General features: G+C 36.3%; 1 protein-coding gene across 1 annotated transcript; it reads left to right on the top strand.

Moving 5' to 3' along the window:
* Positions 1-832: 832 nt before the first annotated feature.
* On the top strand, positions 833-18,833 carry inpp5d (inositol polyphosphate-5-phosphatase D). Its single transcript, XM_081380109.1, has 27 exons — positions 833-1,223; positions 1,777-1,840; positions 3,906-4,047; positions 5,825-5,990; positions 6,186-6,326; positions 6,950-7,040; positions 7,406-7,483; positions 8,303-8,380; positions 8,992-9,115; positions 9,533-9,639; positions 9,797-9,899; positions 10,713-10,909; positions 11,070-11,187; positions 11,299-11,395; positions 11,519-11,657; positions 12,356-12,464; positions 13,685-13,773; positions 13,890-13,971; positions 14,061-14,150; positions 14,267-14,377; positions 14,511-14,590; positions 14,686-14,773; positions 15,222-15,368; positions 15,497-15,560; positions 15,738-15,962; positions 16,822-17,258; positions 18,468-18,833. Exons 1-27 carry the CDS (start codon positions 1,084-1,086, stop codon positions 18,515-18,517), a joined length of 3,357 nt encoding a protein of 1,118 aa, XP_081236235.1. The 5' UTR covers positions 833-1,083; the 3' UTR covers positions 18,518-18,833.
* Positions 18,834-19,532: the final 699 nt, after the last annotated feature.

The following is a 19,532-nucleotide window of genomic DNA, read 5'->3' as shown; positions in this document are numbered from 1 at the left end:
CTTTAAACCTTTCTTTCAAAAGAAGTAGAAAGTTTAATACCTGGCAGTATGATCACAAAACACACACAAAAAAACTCTCTTTTATACTTCTGAAGCATTGCAAATTTATGCTATGCAAATTTAAGACGTTAATCACTGATAATCTGTTTCCCCATGCAGTTCTCAAACCTCATTCAAGGTTATGTGTACTCAAACATATAAACAAACAAGTAAATGATGCCGTATGTCATTTTATTCTCATGTATCTTGCATTTGCATGGAAAAGTGCAGCTTGAACATCTTGCCCAATGTCTCCTTTATTTGTCCAAAGGAAGGATTTGGAACAATATGATGAAATGTCAGAATTTTCATTTTGGAGGAACTGTCCCTTTAAATACATCCAGACTGACTGTATACGGTCAGAAAAAGATTTGCAAATATATGCCTTTAGGGGCACAACAGCATTTTACAGGGGAAGTACCCTTAATGTAACTGATTATGTTACAAGTGTGCTACACAAGTCCCTTCCCTTTCAGGACCAGTGGTTTAGTCAAAAAGATAAACTCATAATAAGAGCCTTTTACACTACTGTTTATCTACATTTCTCTACTTTGCATAATGGCCATTAACACTTTCATGGGTTGTCCTCCTCATAGTTTTGGTTAGCAGGGTTAATCATTGATCTTATATGAAAGAACGCACTGTCGAGAACTCCTACAATACCACATACACCTTTTTCATCTCTTTTATGGTAAAAAAAAAGAGGTGTTGGAGCCATGTGAACGTGTGAACCAGCCTTCATGTTCGGCCTCCTCTCTTGCTCACTCTCTCTGAGTTTTTAGACTCTGTGTGCACAGAATGAGGAAGTTCACCCTTGTGTTTGTGGCTGCTTCCTTTTTGCAGCTTTCGCCCCTCTAACAGGAAGAGAGAGAAGCAGCGAGCCTAGAGCCCGACAGAGCAGGAGCGGCTATCAGTTGTAACAACGAAATGAAGCAGACCGTGAGACTCTAAAGCTGACCTCATGTTGATCTCCTCTTGAAAACTGCCGGGGCCAAAATAACCTGGGTGTCTCCAGACGGAGGAAGGGAGAAGTCTTTGGAAAGGATGTTTTCCCACCAGCCATGGTACCATGGCAATATCACTCGGTCCACAGCAGAGGACCTCCTCTCCAAAGCAGGCAAGGATGGGAGCTTCCTCCTGCGGGACAGCGAATCCATACAGGGAGCGTATGCCCTCTGTGTTCTGTGAGTACCTCTCAGGTGGAAGGGCACATATGTTGCCCCTAATATTAGGTGAAACATGACCGTTTGAGTGCTTTGAGTTGGACTGTGGTTTAAATGTGACATTTGCAGTGTGTTTGTCAATTCATTTGCATGAGGTGACATTTGAGTGTAACATAAAAATAAAACATCGGTTTTTGTGGCACTGGCCCTGCAACCTTATTATATACATAAAGGTCTTTGAAAATGTATATCATTCTTGGAATCAAAACAGAGGCCTATTTGTTTGCAAACTCTCAGTTTCCCTGTTTCCTTGCAAATTGTTCAGTATGTGTGGTTCTGTTGAAGTGTGCTTTGTGAATGCAATGAAATATAAGTCCAGTATGATTCCTTGTATCTCGAATTATTCACAAACAGTGTTGACTGAGACTCAAGGAAGTCGGTGAGGGGTTTCCCATTATTACTGCTTTCAGCAAAATGAACCTTTTCACTGTTTATGTGTGAATTGTGACATTTTACCTGAAATTTGTTTTAATATGCATTATGTTTTTATTCTTCTCAATCTTTACTTTTGCAGGTACCAGAACTGTGTGTATACCTACAGAATATTACCAAATGAGGACAAAAAACTATCAGTCCAGGTAAGAAAATCCCAAATTTGGAAATGGCAGTGGTTACTGACCTCTGTTGAGAATATTTTGCATTGGTTTTTTTGGGTTGAAGCTTCCTGCAATGGCTCTGCTTTCATATTCGCACAGGCAGGTGTTGTGTGTGCTGGGGGACTATTTTGAGATGTGCACCGAGACACTTCTGCTTGTGACTTCAAGTATTCGAAAGTCACCAGAATGGTTTTTTCTTCTTTTTTCTTTTTCTCTTTAGTAAAAGTAAAGCTTTTGGTAGACCCCAGAAGAATTTGGACACATTAATCAGCCATAAAATCTCATTCGTTAGGTACAAAATATCAAACACTGGCATCTGCAAACATTTAGAGATTTCCTTGGAACTAACTTTTCACATATTGTTCTGCTGAATTTCAGGTGAACCACAAGTTCGTCACATTATCTATACAACAGGAACATGTTCAATGACCTCCATTTTGAACTATATATTGTTTATTAAATTAGTAATTCGGAACCTTTTTCTGTAAATTGTTTTGCTCAAGAAAAGTGTTTGTTCTTTATTGTGCAATATTTGTATCCATTGTAATGAAATTCACGGATTTTTTGCTCACGCTAAATGCATTATTCATTTATTTTAATAATTTGTATCTGTCTACAACGCTGTTTATTTTCCGGTTGCACTAAAATGGTGGTCAAGTGAAAGAAAAAAAAAAAGAAAAATACAATAGAACCACGATGAGACAAAAAGTAGAGGCAAATATACTCAATCATCTGCTAATTACGTGTTGCGCTCATAGTCTGCTGGTCACTTGACAAAACACTGTCCATTTTTATGACTAGCTGCACAGAACATCTGGCCTCCTACAAGCCATTTACTATCTTGTACTTGGTAATGAATGTGTGACCTTGTGACAGTTGGTTCTTCAGCTGCCAAAGACTCTCTGAGACCGTTGTGTGGGCGTCTTGTCTGTCAAGTATCTATTATGTCCTCTGCATTAAAGCAAGCACTGGTCTTCCAGCGTGACAGTGCAGCTGCAAAAACCAATTGGTGGTTTTATTCGAGTTGTACAAAACTCTTATTCTCATGACAAACAAAATAATGAAAGCATTATAATTTGCATTGTTCTCTCTTGGCGTTACATTTCAAAGTAACCTGCACTCAAGGGACGGGGCTAAACCAAAAACTGTTGTACAATGCCCTTCAATGTCTCTCCACCACAGTTCTTCCTCTTTCAAGCCTGCGTTGCAGCACAGCCTCAGTTTTAAATTATCCATCAGCGTGGGTGTTAAGCAAGCCACAGGGTTCCTCTTGCACCCCGCCTTGAATGGAAAGTTTCAAAAATGTGTTCATGCCATTTAATTTAATTAGATTTGCAAAATTCAATTGAAATTCATAGTCTGTGCTGACCTTAAACCACAGAGAATTTGTTTTTTATGCAAAGATTACGCTTGTTTCCTATTGCCAGTCGGACATCTTGTGATTAGCCACGCTAAGATGCGTGACGTGTTGAGATGATTTTGAGCGCAATGCTAAAAAAGCTGCCATTTTCCTTCATTTTCTCCATAGCCAAAAGTATAAAGACTTCGTGAATTTGATCTAACATTAGGGGCATTTTGGTTATTGACAGAGGACAAAGTACTGTATGTACTATACAGTATGTGTGCTGAATTTTTCTGTATATCGTGTGCTTTTCCACATCATATACACATCACGTTTTTTAAATAAATATTTGGTTAGAATTTGTTCTTACTTTGTATAGTATTGCATATAATTGGGTCAAAACATTTCCTGAGCATCACGACGTAAGTCAGACCAGGTGACTGAGAGCTTATACTCCAAAGTCCTTTGGAAAAAGTGGCTTATAAACCCTGCTTGGCACCAACTGCAAAATGAAGAAATGCAATGTACCGCTATTGGTTTCGGACAAAGGAAGAACAACTAAGAGAGTCACTGGGATTATTGCTGGGAGTGCTGAACATGTTTATGCAAATAATGATTTTGTATATCGTAAAATGCCATGTATCTTGAACATTTGAACGCAGTCTTCAGAATTTTTCTTGTTCATCTGGATACTTGGCTTTGTAGGCATCAGAGGGTGTGCCTATTCGGTTCTTCGTTCTGCTGCCAGACCTGGTGGAGGCATATTATAAAGAGAACATGGGTCTGGTCACACACCTTCAGTATGCTGTGCAGAAGGAGAAGGAGGAGGAGCCGGAGGAGGAACCAGGTAAGTCAATTACAATAAGCTTTGTCCATGGTTTCAGAAACACATTTATAGTTGCTGTTACCATGATAATGTACCTAGAGAACAAAACCACTAAAACATTCTTCTCTTTTGAAGTTTCTCATTTTACTTTTGTTACAAACTCTATCATTATATTATATTAGTAGATTGTAGTTTTTTATTTTATTACAGAGAATATTATTAGCATAACAATTTGAGTGAAAAGTTTGATTGAAGCAGTGGTTCCCAAACTGGGGGGCCTGGAGTTATAAAAAGGGGTGCACGGCCAGGCTAAATGAAAGTGTACAGAAAGTATACCTATCAAGGGTGCAAGACCCCACTGCAAAGTTATCCTGCTTATTATGGAGCTACTTGCCACATTGGTTACACTCTCAGAAAATAAAGTACATTATTGGGTACTATACGGTTATCCGGACCACACCTGACCACACGTGACCACAACCGCTCTTGGTTGGTCGTAACCCCAGTGACGGGTAGGTTTAGGGGCGGGGTTGGGGTAGGTCATCACATGTGGTCCGGATAACCGTATAGTACCCATAATTGTATCTTTAGGGGTACAATGGCTTGTCACTGGGGCTGTACCCTCAAGGGTACAATATTGTACCTTAACCTTTAAAAGAAACGGTACATATATGTACCTTTTAATGCTTTTTGACCCTCAAAAGGTACATACATGTACCTTGAGGTCCAATAATAAGCCCTATGGGGTACGTTAGTGTAGATTGTACCTTGGGGGACAGAAATGGACTCCTACTGTACCCCTATTTCTGACCGTGTAAGTTAACGATTAAACAGAAAATATTATTTTGGCATATTTTATTACCTTAAAGTCCCCCTGTGATAAAAATCAAGCTTTAAATGTTGTTTATACTGTATGTCTATGTGGTGCTTTTAATATGCTTTAAGACAAACCATGTGCAAATTCATAAGTCAACACCATTGCTGAGTATTTTGTCCTTAAAACTCAAGGTTTGAGTTTTAAAAACACGGTTTGAAATCGCTGGTGTTTCTGACATCACAAACTACCTTGTAACCAATCACGTCAACGAGTGTATCTCTGAGCTGGTGTGAGTGAGTGAGTGAGTGAGTGAGTGGGGCGGGGCTAATTTGCATATTCATGTAACTGCGTATTCGAAATTAAGCAAAGGTGTAGAGTTACATTCAAGCTATTTTAAGGCATGATGATTTTTTTTTTCAAGGAAAATTCTTTAAATATTTAATTTTGATGATCAAAGATGAGTGTTAGAGAGAGTGGTCGTGGTTGCTGTTGGGGAATAACAGACCACTAGATGGCACGTCGCGATTGAAGAGTCAGGATTAAGTTTTGCAACGAGATGTGTAAAAATATGAGGCTACATCGTTCCTCACTAAGCATGGACAAGTTTGTGAAAGGATTGCCAGTGCCAGGTAAACACAAAGCAGAATCTACTTCAAACGTCAAAGCAACATGTCTACACAAAGCTAATAGAACCCATTATAATCAGTGATGCTGTCTGTGACGCGACATGGCAGAAAAGTTTGGGAACCACTGGATTAAAGAACGAAATCATTTATCTTTTTTCTCTCTATTATTTTAATGTGGTCTCAGACTTTTTGACCCCACTGTAATTTTTGGAACTATATGACAGTAATACAATGTAAGCTTTGAAGTTAATACATTAATAGGCCTACATTAATTAATACAACATAACAATACATTAATAATACATGGTTACATTAACTTCAAGGAAACTGTTTGGTCAAATCTCCATTTCCACAGAACAATTTAGTTTGCCGCCTCAGTTGCCTCCCAGGAATATCTCAGGTAATGAAAGTAAAGATTGCCACAGTGATTCGTCCAGAGGAACCGATAGGGGAACAGAGGTTGCCCGTCCCTCCATCTCGGACACCTATCTCCAGCGTTTGCAGCAAATCGACATATCAAAGTACAATTTATTTAGTACAATTTAATACAATGCTAGATTAATCTGTCTTACCTTAATAAGAACAATTTCTTGTTAAATGCATTATGATTTAATTCTATCTGATGCAAGATTACTTAAACTGTGTCAGTTCAGAGTGATTGTACTGTGTAGCCTTGTTCTGGTAATGTGCTAATGATTCTGATGTTTAATATCCAGTCTATCAGAGGACCACCAGAAGTCGATTCAGGAGTATTTCCGCACATCTGTGTGTCTGGATGCAGAACAGGTTCAGAATGGGAACCCGACTCTTCCCCACTTAAAAAAGCTCACACAGAGTATCTGCAAAAACCTAAACAGGTACAAATTGTTCTGAAAAATGTGTGAATTCTGAAACCTGACTATTTTGGTATTGACACTTTATTTATTGTGCATTTTTATTAAAGGTGGTATCAGTGATTTCAGGGCCAAAAATATTTTTATCACATTCATCTAATCTTTCCTAACGATCCGCTAGCTGCCCGCCCCATAAGCCAAAAAAACGTCAAAAAAACGCGTCTCTGTAGGCAGCCTAGGCTGTGAGATCTGCACACAAAAACAAATGGTTTAGCCAAACACTCAAAACCAAAACAAATAGTGTTCCAACCAATCACTGACAGGGGGAGGGTGTTGTGAGGTTTTGAGCCAGCTTTTTCTTCAGCTCTGACTTCGAGCTGAACAAAACCTCACAACACCCTCCCCCTGTCGGTGATTGGTTGGAACACTATTTGTTTTGGTTTTGAGTGTTTGGCTAAACCATTTGTTTTTGTGTGCAGATCTCAGAGCCTAGGCTGCCTAGAGACGCGTTTTTTTGACAGCCTGCTTATGGGTCGGGCAGCTAGCGGATCGTTAGGAAAGATTAGATGAATGTGATAAAAATATTTTTGGGCCTGAAATCACTGATACCACCTTTAACATTAATTGACATTCCTACTTGCTCGTAGTGAAATTGCTCGCACACTTCCGAGTCTTGAGGCACTGCAGAAAGTTTTGGATCCACCGCTGTCTCCTGGAGCTGGGAGACTAAGGAGTCAGGTCAGTAAGCATGAATCAAACCAGGAAGTGTTCAATTTCATGCACAAAATGTACAAAGGCATAGCTTGTAACAACAGTACTCTTTGTAACTGACTTTGTACTGCTTTACATGATTTAGGGATTTAAGTAGTTTTTATTTGTAGCAGATATTAGAATATTACAATCAATCTTGGGACACATTGCGCAATAAACCACTGTTACAGACGTTAGGACCAAAAAATGTGTTGAAACACTTGCTGTTTCCCCTATACAGACAAGTAAAGAAATGAGAAACGACAATAATATGTACAAAAAAAGTGGTATGTTGAGTTGTTTTTTTTTTTCACATTTTTTTTTTACTCATATCTGTTTTTACTCTTTTCCAGCTTTCTGGAGATGCAAATCAGTCTGTGGCTTTCAGACTGGAGCAACTGACTAAGCTTATATATTCCCTAGAAGACAAGGTAACACTGTTCTTTATTTATGGATGACTGCAAATATAGAAATGAAAATCTTATTGGGAAGTTGGGAACTTTAATTCAGGGATAATGCACATCCAGCCTATTGTTATCTCAGAATAAACCCCAACAGGGTGATCAGGACCCCGACGCAAAGTGCTTATTATTAGCCGCTTATTACACGGCTACTTGCCACATAGTAATATAATACTTGCCACAAGTAAATAATTAGACATGAAATATTGATCTGAGTTGAAATAATTTATATGGTCTTTAAACGCAAAGAATCCTCGGAGAGAGCAGTTGCTAGCATGGCAAGTTCGAACTAGATGGACATTTTTAAAGATATGGTACAGTCATACCACTAATTACATGGCATTTCACCACATAAATAATTAAGGGATAAGAGATATTGATCTGAGATGAAACTGTTAAAGATTAAAAGCTTTTGAGATTTTAGATTAAAACCGTACCTGTTTTTTATTTTATAATCCAACAGTGTACAAAACAATAGTTGCAAAATGGCAGCAGCTGGATTTGTATGAAACAAGAGAGAGCGAGTCCACGATACTGTATGACATAATTAAATAACTGTACAAAAAATATTGATTTGACTGACAAACACATAACTTCCACAAAGAAAAAACGTTCCTAGCAAGCGTATAGCGCTGCTGACTTCAGTAACCTGGATGAGCCTGTGTTATTTGTTTTCAGCGGTAGTTATCGGGGAATAACATACCGCTGGATGGCGCGATTGACCAATCAGAATCGAGCATTCCACAGAGCCGTGTGATAATGTAGACTAACATACCCTCTTATTTACAGACCAAGAATGCTGTGTTTGAATTTGTCGGATATGATGGAGGGCACAGAAAGTCACTTATTCCTCCTGTGATGTTTGAAGTAAGAAATTCAATTCAACAATAAATATACCATTTTTGGTAACACTTAACATTAGTTAGCACTAATGGTAACACTACATTAGTTAACGAACAATACTACAGCATTTATTAATCTTAGTTTATAATAAAAAAATGTTTTATTAACTAACATTAACAAAGGTTAATAAATGCTGTAAAAACAGTTTGTTTATTGTTGTGTTAGTTAATGCAGTAACTAATGTTAACAAATCAGACCTTATTGTAAAGTATTACCTATTTTTTTTTATAATTGTTTTTTTTTATAATAAATATAATTGCTTAGTTGATTAGTACATAAATATATAAATAAATATAAATACTGTATATAAATTCATGTTGTTTGCTTACTGTATCCGAAGTGAAAGTCATAACCTGTGACCTTCTTCCTGCTTGTAATGATGTCATAATAATGAAAGCATGGAGGTTTTCATTGCGACTGCTTTGCACTCCAAAACCACATGCAAATTAGTGCTATGTGGCGATAGGCGATGAAATTTGCCTCTGCACACAGCCATCATAGATAACCTTTATAACTATTTTTGTCACATCAGAAATGCTGAACTTAACTTTACTTGTCCTTTTCTGTGTTAACAGGTAAAATGTGACTCCCTCGGTATTTCAAACAAAATGTACCTCAAAGTAGATGTGGAAGGCGGGAAGGTTTACTTCAAGAAGTCCAAAGATGGACCTGAGGATAAATATTTTGTGCACAATAAAAGTATGCTAAACCACTTCATCACTTACATAACCATATACATTTGAATATGATTACGATTTTCCAATATTGACAATTCCACAGGCCTTCACTGCAAAAATAAACCTTGATAGGATTATCAGGACCCGAACGCAAAGCAGTCTTCATCCTAAAGGGTTGCGATAATGTGTATTATCTTGTTTACTTTAACTTATTTTCTCATGTAAATCAAACACTGGGTTCAAGAGACATCCGTTGCCAGTCACAATAGTCAAATGTACAGTTCAGTGGTGGTCATTATACTAAATATTTGACCTCTAAATTCTGCGATGGACCAGGACCAATCAGAATCTAGTATTCCCGAGAGCCATGTTACCAAAATGTGTGAAATTACCTATTAACTAGGAAATAATGGCAACATGCCAAATTCTTAATTTTCAGTCTTGCAGTTGGTGAAGTCTCAGAAGATGCATAACAGATTAGCATTGGTGGTCGAGACAGAGAAGGAAAAAACTCAGCGCAAAGACTATGTCTTTGATGACACAAAGGTAAAAATCCCACTGTCACAGTAGCGAGGACATTTTTTTGTATGGAAGTTTTTTAGGCAGTCACATAAATGAACAATAATATACAGTTTGCATGTTTTTGTGTGTGTGTTTTAATGTGCTCCTGTGTGTAAATGAGTATCTCAAAACACATTTTCAGAAAAGAGAAGGCTTCTGCCAGCTTCTACAGCAGATGAAGAACAAGCACTCAGGAAAACCTGAGCCGGATATGATCACCATCTTTGTTGGCACCTGGAACATGGGTAAGATGAATTGAGCCTATTAACATTTAGTATACATTTCAGTTTATTTAGTCCAAAAAAGCTTCTCAAGGTCTCCTCAATTCAGATATTTTTGGAGCTGAAGCACAAATAGTGTGATCTAAGTGCTGTAGGCTACACGTTTTTTTTTATAATCTCACTTTAGCATATTTAAATTTAGTACATAAATAATATACTAATATAATATTAAATAAGATACTTAAGTGCGAACTGAATGTAATGTTTTTAAACAGTTAATGGCATGCCATTTACAGTTAAATGAAATTGTATAATTGTTAGAATTTGTATGAGTTGCAATTAGTTAATCATTTTCTTTACCCAATTTCAAGGACTTCAGAGTGTTTTTATATGTAATTTCATGATTACTTCTATTGTCTCTGAAATATGGTTAAAGTGAACTGACAAATGTACCGATACGCATTTATGGTAAACTAAAATATATTTAAATGTCATTTGATGTCATTTTTTATGTCTTGCAATAATGAACTTGCAATTTAGTGCATTTAAAATATATTAACTTTAAATGTAATATCAAAAGTAATGTCAAGACATCAAATTAAGTACTTCACAGCATTATTAAAACAAAATGATTTAAAATGTACTTTAAAGTAAAACCTTTAATTTGACATTTATTTGACATTAGCTACACAGTCTTGAAAGTGTGCTCTCTTTAAGTGCACATAAGCGGTTATTAATTTCACTAATATTATATTATAACTGTAAGTACAGTTTTTTGGTATAAGAGATTAAATGTGCACTAACTAGAGATGAAGTGAACTTGTGCTGTCCATTCAGGAAATGCGAATCCACCACAAAACATCACTTCCTGGTTGCAGTCAAAGGGTCAGGGAAAAACCCACGATGACACAGCCAATCAAATCCCACATGATATCTATGTAATTGGGACACAGGAGGACCCACTGGGAGAGAAGGATTGGATAGAAACCGTTAGGGGAGCCCTTAGGGATATAACCAACATTAGCTTCAAACAAGTAAGTGATTCGGGTGCCTTATGTGGTTTGCCTGTAACATCTGCTCATTGTTTATTCTATATAGTTTATTCATATCTATGTTATGACTACTCCTGACAATGAATGTGTCAAATGGCCTTGCATATAAGCTAAATAATGACAGCTATGTGTTTTTTAACAGATAGCCACTCAGACACTGTGGAGTATACGGATTGTGGTTCTAGCCAAGCCGGAACATGAGAACCGCTTCTCTCACGTCTTCTCTGATAGTGTTAAGACTGGCATAGCTAATGCTCTGGGTTTGTTAATAGCCTTTTCCCCGAAACATTTAATAGGAAATGCAAAGCAAGCTTTGTATTCTACTTCATTGTATGGAAAAAAGCTAATTATGTGTGTATGTGTGTTTAAAGGGAATAAAGGAGCAGTGGGGGTGTCTTTTATGTTTAATAGAACCTCCTTTGGGTTTGTCAACAGTCACCTGACCTCGGGAAGTGAAAAGAAACTGAGGTAAGCCACAACCCAAAAACCTGCCAGTGTGACAAATAAGACATTGACATAAAATACACATGAATAATAATAATAAGTAATACAATAACAAATTTAGTAACTTGATTACTGTACCTTTTCTAGGCGAAACCAGAACTACATCAGTATTCTGCGTTTTCTGAATCTGGGAGATAAGAAACTTAATCCTTTTGACATCACACATCGCTTCACACACCTCTTCTGGCTGGGGGATCTGAATTATAGGGTTGACCTACCATCACAGGTAGGTTCAAATGAATGTTCATCAGCAAACATGCTTTTTCCAGTAAATGCATCTAGGTAAAGGATGACAATTCTTTCATTTGGAAACTTTATATCAAAGCGGTAACTTGTACGGTTTTGCAACTGGGGTGAAATAAAGCTGTTTGAATTCCATAAAGATTTTGTAATTATTGTTTCTAAGTATTGTTAATGCATGTCAAATGCAAACACAAGAAAATAAATGGTTCATATCAGCAACTACTTTTATTATTTTTTATCTGATAATAGTAATAAAACACTGTAGAGGTCATTTATAACATATTTGATTACAAAATAAATTTTAATTGTATTTAACAGATGTCTACAAATTAAGTTTTAAAAAAAAAGTATAGTTGCTATGCATGTTTATTTCATGAGTTCAAATGAAGTGAGAGAATTCTTTTGTCACACCGCAGAACCGTTTAAAATGATCTATTAAAGACATTTTTATGTATTTTAAACACTCTTCATGTTGATAAAAAAGCTGTCTACGGACAAATTATGCATCAGTTACCCACATTATGATACTCTGAGGCATGAAGTGCCTTTGTGGTTTAGAGAGCTTTCATGTATATGAACAGGCAGTTCCTCTATTAAGAAAAGAGCTGCCACGTACTGCAGCTCCTGACATCAACTGACAGGAAAAGACAGAAGCTTTGCATAGTTGTTTGCTCTTTGCAGGAAGCTGAGAACATTGTGATGAAGATCAAACAGCAGCAGTATCAGGAACTGCTGGCCAAAGATCAGCTGAGCATAGAGAGGGAAGAGAAAAAGGTCTTCTTAGAATACGGTGAGAAACCACCTTTCTTTCATTGACCTAAACTCACTGCAGATACACAGCATCGGTTCTAACCACAACATACGCTTTTGTGCCCATAGAATAGGAACATGTAGAATGATAAAAATATCGTTATCATTTTTTAGGTTATTTGTCTAATCTAGTTTATTTTATTTTGAAACTATTATTGGTGATGTTGCACTTGTGCATAATTTACCTATTATTTTGATCACCAATATCATTTTTTGACTAACTGATTACTCAACTACAAAGTTACTCAATGTCCATCCCTACTCCAAACAGGTAGTCGTAGCCAAAACACCCTTTAGTTGAGACAATATTGCTACAAAAAGACCTCAAACATATAGAGCAATGTTGAAATTACCACACTGTTTACACTTCCACTTGTGAATGGCTCACTTACAGTTTCTCTACACAGATGGGATGGGATATGAGAGTATTTTATTATCAAAAAAACAAAACAAAAACTCACACACCTCAACTTTGAATAAGTTTTAGGACCTCAGGCTGTTCACTGGAGGTTTACTAACTTTAATCCAAAACAGATTTTCTTTTGATAGTTTGAATTATAATTTTTGCATATCCAGTGGGGTTTAGCCTAACATCAAACTACTATATAAGGTACTATACACTAAATTTAGAAGAAATACATACACTACTGTTCAAAATTTTGGGGTTGATAAGATTGTTTTTAAAAAATGTTTTTGATATAAGTCTCTCATGCTCAAAGGCTGCATTTATTTAAAAAAAAAATAATAATTGAAATATTTTTACAATGCATTTTTTTTTTCTATTATATTATCTCTAAAAAATATTATTTATCCCTGTGATGGCAAAGCTGAATTTTCAGCATCATTACTCCAGTCTTCAGTGACACATGATCACAAATCATTCTAATACGCTGATTTGATGCTTAAGAAATGTTTCTTATTATTATCAATGTTAAAAATAGTTGTGCTGCTTAATATTTTTTAGTGGAAACCATGATACATTATTTTCAGGATTCTTTAATGAATAGTTTTAAAATGTCTTTACAGTCTCTTTTGATCCATTTAATGCATACTTACTCAATAAAAGTATTATTTTCCCCCCAAACTTTTGCACCGTAGTATACATATATATGTCAGCAAGGTATGTTATGCCAAATTTCTTGAGTAATAGAAGCGTGCTTAATATCATATTCCATTCCATTCATATGTTTTACTTTACAGTGGAGGAGGAGATTACATTTGCCCCCACGTATCGTTTTGAGAGAGACACACGGGAGAGATATGCCTACACTAAAGCCAAAGCCACTGGGGTATAGCGTGAACGCCACCATACATCTGAACAACCTTCCCCATGCAGCAGATATATTATAAAATTGAATTTAATGATGAAAATCCTCTTTACATAAGTATTTTATCTCACAAACAGACAAAATACAACTTGCCTTCATGGTGTGATCGTGTGCTTCGCAAGTCCTACCCTATGGTGCATGTGGTTTGCAACTCATATGGTTAGTTCGTTATATTTAAAATGGAGGTCGTATAATGCAGATGAAAGACATCACTACATTAACCAATATTTCTCTTTGATTTTTTTTAGGATGCACCAATGATATCATGACAAGTGACCATTCCCCTGTATTTGCCACATTTGATGTTGGTGTGACTTCTCAGTTTGTCTCAAAAAATGGTATGATGTTGTAAATATTTCACTATGGCAACAACCCCAATTTAATAGAGAAACTTTGCATCCCGGCCAGCTGTCTTGTGCGTTTTGCTAATGCACTATGTATGAACTCTTTACAGATCTGTCAACGGATGCTCAGGGTGCTATAAAGATCATGAACTGTGTGGCTAAACTTTTGACTAAATCCAAGACCAAGTTCTTCATTGAGTATCACTCAAGCTGTTTGGAGAGTGAGGAGCTATAGCCTTTCCACTTTCTCTTATGTCTTAAATGATCACAAATCATACCTTTTTCTTTGTAAGATCACATAAGCTACTGCAAAAAGAGAAAAGTGAAGTTAAATACTTCCTATTCATTTTCTAGAGTTTGTGAAGAGTCCTGAAGGAGAAAACCAAGAGAACACAGAGGGCTCAATAAAAGTACGATTTGGGGGACAAGTTGAGGTAAAAACTCGATTGATAAAACGTTAAAAAAAAACATTATACATTGAAAGCTCAGCCATCACGCATTACCTTATCTTTGTGAAATCACTTTGCAGCTCACGCCCATCATTGCAGACCCAGAATACCTCCTTGATCAGCACATCCTCATCTGCGTTAAATCTACAGATTGTGATGAGTCATATGGTAAGGGTTACCTAAAATGTGTGAACGTTTACTAGTACTCACATGCTCGTAATTTTAGCTGGCTTGGTAACTTGCAAGCACATCATTTTCTGATTTCATTTTTAAAGTTCATAGTTTATTAAGAAAACTATGTTTAACGTGCACACCGGCTATTGGCATATTCCTGTAAACATGAAATCAGAATATTCCAAATAAACTGAATAAATGTTGTATGTTAATAAGATAGTTCAGTCATGGTGAATATTCCGAATAAGGTGTTTATGTGACTCAAAATTCTGATGAACATGATGGCATATGGGAATTGGATTTCCAAAGACTGTAATATTGACTTTATCTGGTTATAGCATGTGTGCACATGATGCTTACATAATCAGAATAAACCATTTTCTGATTAGTATTGGAGTAGTCGTATGCATTCAAACACAATAACGCTGCGCTCTGTCTGTAGGCGAGGGCTGTGTTGCTCTGCGTTCTGCTGAAAGCTCTTACACTGAGTTCTCTATCGAACTCACTCATCATGGAGAGCACACAGGCCATCTAACAGGTGGCATTCAACTCCCTAAATCTGAAGGAAAACAGGCAGAGAAGCTGTACGGTGAGTGCACAATGTGTTTCTGTACAGCAATGCCTGATACAACCGGTCCACGATCGTGATGTAATGCTTTCCTTCCTGAGTATCGAGGCTATGTTCCTTTTACTTAAGATTTTTTTTCTTTATTCCAGATTTCATTAAAGTCGGAGATGACCCAGGAGCTGGTAAAGGGAAATCAGGAGATAGTACCAAAATGTAAAATATTTGCATTTTCCCTCTTTGCCATTTACATGTATTTCTTTAGCAGATGCTTATATCCAAAGTGTTATGTTATTATTGAATTACTTTTTCAAAATGACGTTATATTTTCTTTACCAAAATTAGATTCGGTTATTTTTTGTACAAATATATAACTTTGACATTCTTTGACAGGTCTTCTTCAGTCCTCGCCTCTGATATAAGTAACCCCAGTTATATGGGTGTAGGCTACAAGAGCAATAACCTGGCAGACAGGGGCGTCAGCAACATTATGTCCCCTAGAACAGGGCCATCCTCTGGACATCCATCAAAGGACATGACGCATGGCAATCTCTCCCCAAAAAAGTCTAGTTATGACCATGCTACATCCAGCCCAACTACAAAGACATCAACCCCTATGTAAGTACATTTCGACATTAGGTAAAATTTTAGTTTAGGGTCCAATTCTCACTATTAACTAGTTGCTTATTAGCATGCATGTTACTTGGCTGTTTATTAGTACTTATAAAGCACATTTTAATGCCTTATTCTACATGACCATATTCTACATCCCTTAATTCCACCCAATACCTAAACTTAATAACTACCTCACAACTATTAATAAGGTGTAATTGGACTTTATTGAGGCAAAAGTTGTAGTTCATAGTTAACATTGAGAATTGGACCCTAAATTAAAGTGTGACCTCACATTTTTATCTCCTTTATCTCATCAATATATCCGTCATGTCATCTGACAAAGGTCTTTGATTTAGTCAAAGGTTATCTGGCAAATTCGAGTTTTTAATTGATCAGTCAGTTGATGTTGGATACGTGTGCATGATCATTTCCCCTTCTTTACATTTAGACCATTTTTGCTGTCATGTAACACTCAAAGTTAATAACTATTAGTTTAAAAACATCTCAGAATGAATCAGTTTTTTATATTGTATATTATGGTATGTTGTGATGCCTAAATTCACTTTTAGCATTTAAACAATGATAACATGTTTAGGTTTTAGTGTAGAATTTTAACATCTGACAATTATTAGTTTGTCAGCCATCATAATTTTTTTTATTATTATTATTATGGTGCGTTCCTAATATTTTTGTGACATTTAAATAAATGTTTTCTGTTTGGAATTTAAAATATTATTTTTGATTACCAAAACAAAAAAACTGTGTACAAATGAATACTTCTCAACCTGACAGGTTGCATCTCTTATAGTGATTTCAGATTAATATACTAAATACAATTTTGCATATTTGTTTTTGGCTACAGATCTGAGGATGGACAACCTCCAGAGATGTTTGACAATCCCCTTTATGGCTCAATGAGTGGATCACGAGGGGGGAAAGACCATCTCTCTCCTCCAGATCCTCACTTCTCCTTCCCCAAAACAGACCTTGACGCTGACCGTCAGGCCCCTGTTCCGACCCCTCGCTATCGCTCCTTCACCTGTTCAGAAACCAAACCTCAATCATCCTCAGCCACAAACACCATGAGCAGCGGTCTACAATCCCAGATCATCACCAAGAAGCCTGTGGTGCCTTCTCGCTCTGAAGGGGGCATGACTGGGCCCAACAGACCTCCGGTTCCTGTGAAGTCTCGCTCTGGTCAGCCACAAGAGCTTCAACCAAAGCCTAGAGACTACAGAGACAGCTCAGAGCTCCCATCCAAGATACGACCACAAACCAGACCAGGCCAACCCAAAGATGGTATGATAACTATATGCTCCACATTCCTTCCTTGCGGAAGCCTGTAGATCAGGGCTCTCTATCTCATCCTTCATCCTTCAAGCGCATGTAGACAGCTCCAGCGATTATAATGGGATCTAACCCAACCCATTAGGCTAAAAAATAATCATGATAACACTAGTCAAGTCAAGTCAAGTCAAGTTTATTTATATAGCGCTTTTCACAACACAGGCTGTATCAAAGCAGCTTCACAGCAATAAATTAGAACAATACATCAATGTTTGTTTCTAGTGGAACGTCTACGTTTGGTAATGCTGATCAATAGTATCGTTGATTGATTAATTAAATTAAATATCCCCAACTGAGCAAGCCAAAGGCAACAGTGGCAAGGAACCGAAAAACTCCATCAGGTGACCTAATGGAGAAAAAAAACTATTTGTAATGGTTTCTGAAAGAACTCTCTTATATGCCTACCAAGGCTGCATTTATATGATCAAAAATACAGTACAAACCAGAGGTGTTTCTAGCCTTTCATCAGTACTGGGGCACGTGACACCATAAAAAAAAAAGTGTCCATATTTTGATACTTTTTTAAATACTATTTTTGATATTAATGGATATGAATTGTCTTTACCTAAATTATAGAGTTGTTGACACGCAATTATTGTTGACAAGGCCACCCCTAGAAAAGGGGTCTAGCGATGCCCATGGAACAAGCGGTAATGTTATGAAATATTATTACAATCTTAAAGAACTTTTTTCTATTTGAGTATATCTTTAAAATGTAATTTATTCTTTACTTAATTTTCAGCATCATTACTCCAGTCTTCAGTGTCACATGATCCTTCAGAAATAATTCTAATATGTAGATTTGATGCTCAGGAAACATTTATTATTATTATCAATGTTGAAAACAGCTGTGCTGCTTAATATTTTTGTTTAATAATATTAATAATATTTTTGTGTATTAATATTAATATTACTGTTTTTACTGTATTTTTGATCAAATATATCCAGCTTTAGTAGAGACTTATTTCAAAAACATAAAAAAATCTGAATTATTCTAAACTTTTGGCTGGTAGTGTAACTAATAAAAAGCTTAGATTAAGAATGAGATATTTGATACTACAGAGCATTTATTTATGGTTTATGTAATTGTAATATATTTAATTATTCAACATGTATTTAATTCATTTTCCCTTCTTTTTCATTTGCAACATCTGTCCTCAGTGCACCATGAGTCGTCGCAACCTCTGAAGATGGGACGGCCTTTAAAATGATTTTCTATTGGTATGCCATGGTAATAGACCTTTCAGCGCTGGTGTGATATCTCATACTTTAGACTCTGTACTGGACAAAAGCCATAAGCTTCTTAATCTCTGAGTACTCAAATTAATAAGTGCATAAACAATAAAAGGAACTTGGATATTGATTTTAAAATGATTATGAATGTTTAACAGTTTGAATGTTACTGCATATAGTCATAAATAGAGCAATCTTTCCATCAACCTGTGTTTCAACATTTCATATTGCTTAAAATATTTTATTAAAAGGAGAAAGTTGTAATCTTCTAATAAAACCAAGTGTTGTACAGTTATTGGCTTTTTTTGGTCTGGAAACGCACTTTAAATGACTGAGTTTTAATATTTAGGCCACCAATAGTTGTTCTTAGGAAATCAAGCAGTGTAACTTGTTTTACAGTAGGCTATATGGCACAGTCCATATCATAAGTGTAGTGCTTACCTAGTTTGATCAATAACCAGGGACAGTTCAATATAGAAGAGAATGGGACCCTGACATAAATTCTATCTATAGTCTGTGCCTCCATCTGCTGGTGATAGAGAGGAATTGCTAGAGATTATCTTATTAAAGGAGGGACCATAGGCATACCTGTCAACATTTGGATACCAAAATACGGGAAATCTGAACGCGGGGGGGGGGGGGGGGGGGGGGTGGCGGGGGGGGGAATGGCAGAGGCAGGCTAAATAGACATTAATTGCGCAGATATTAACATAAATAAATACATACATACTATTCAATTAAAATAAACATAAGACTTATTCATGTTTCTTTATTTATTTTTATCAATTGCAACAATTAACTACATTAATTAATCACGATTAATTGCCATTAAAAAAACTTACATTTTATAATGTAATCATTTCACAATTAATCTCCAAATTAATGTAGAAAAACATAAAACAGTATATTTTAAATATTTGTCTAACAGGTAAGAAAAATATACAGAAATTGAAGTTATCAAACAGTTTGCACTGCATACAATTTAAATTGTAC

This window comes from Scardinius erythrophthalmus (assembly GCF_964197995.2).
Source record: "Scardinius erythrophthalmus genome assembly, chromosome: 12".
NCBI lineage: Eukaryota > Metazoa > Chordata > Actinopteri > Cypriniformes > Leuciscidae > Scardinius > Scardinius erythrophthalmus.
The sequence above is the reverse complement of the archived record's forward strand: the minus strand, read 5'-3'. Positions and strand labels throughout refer to the sequence as shown.

Coding starts and splice junctions, on each gene's coding strand:
- inpp5d (XM_081380109.1), top strand. CDS start 1,084: ATGTTTTCCCACCAGCCATGGTACCATGGCAATATCACTCGGTCCACA. Junction 1,224..1,776: donor GCGTATGCCCTCTGTGTTCT/GTGAGTACCTCT, acceptor TTACTTTTGCAG/GTACCAGAACTGTGTGTATA. Junction 9,640..9,796: donor ATGTCTTTGATGACACAAAG/GTAAAAATCCCA, acceptor ACACATTTTCAG/AAAAGAGAAGGCTTCTGCCA.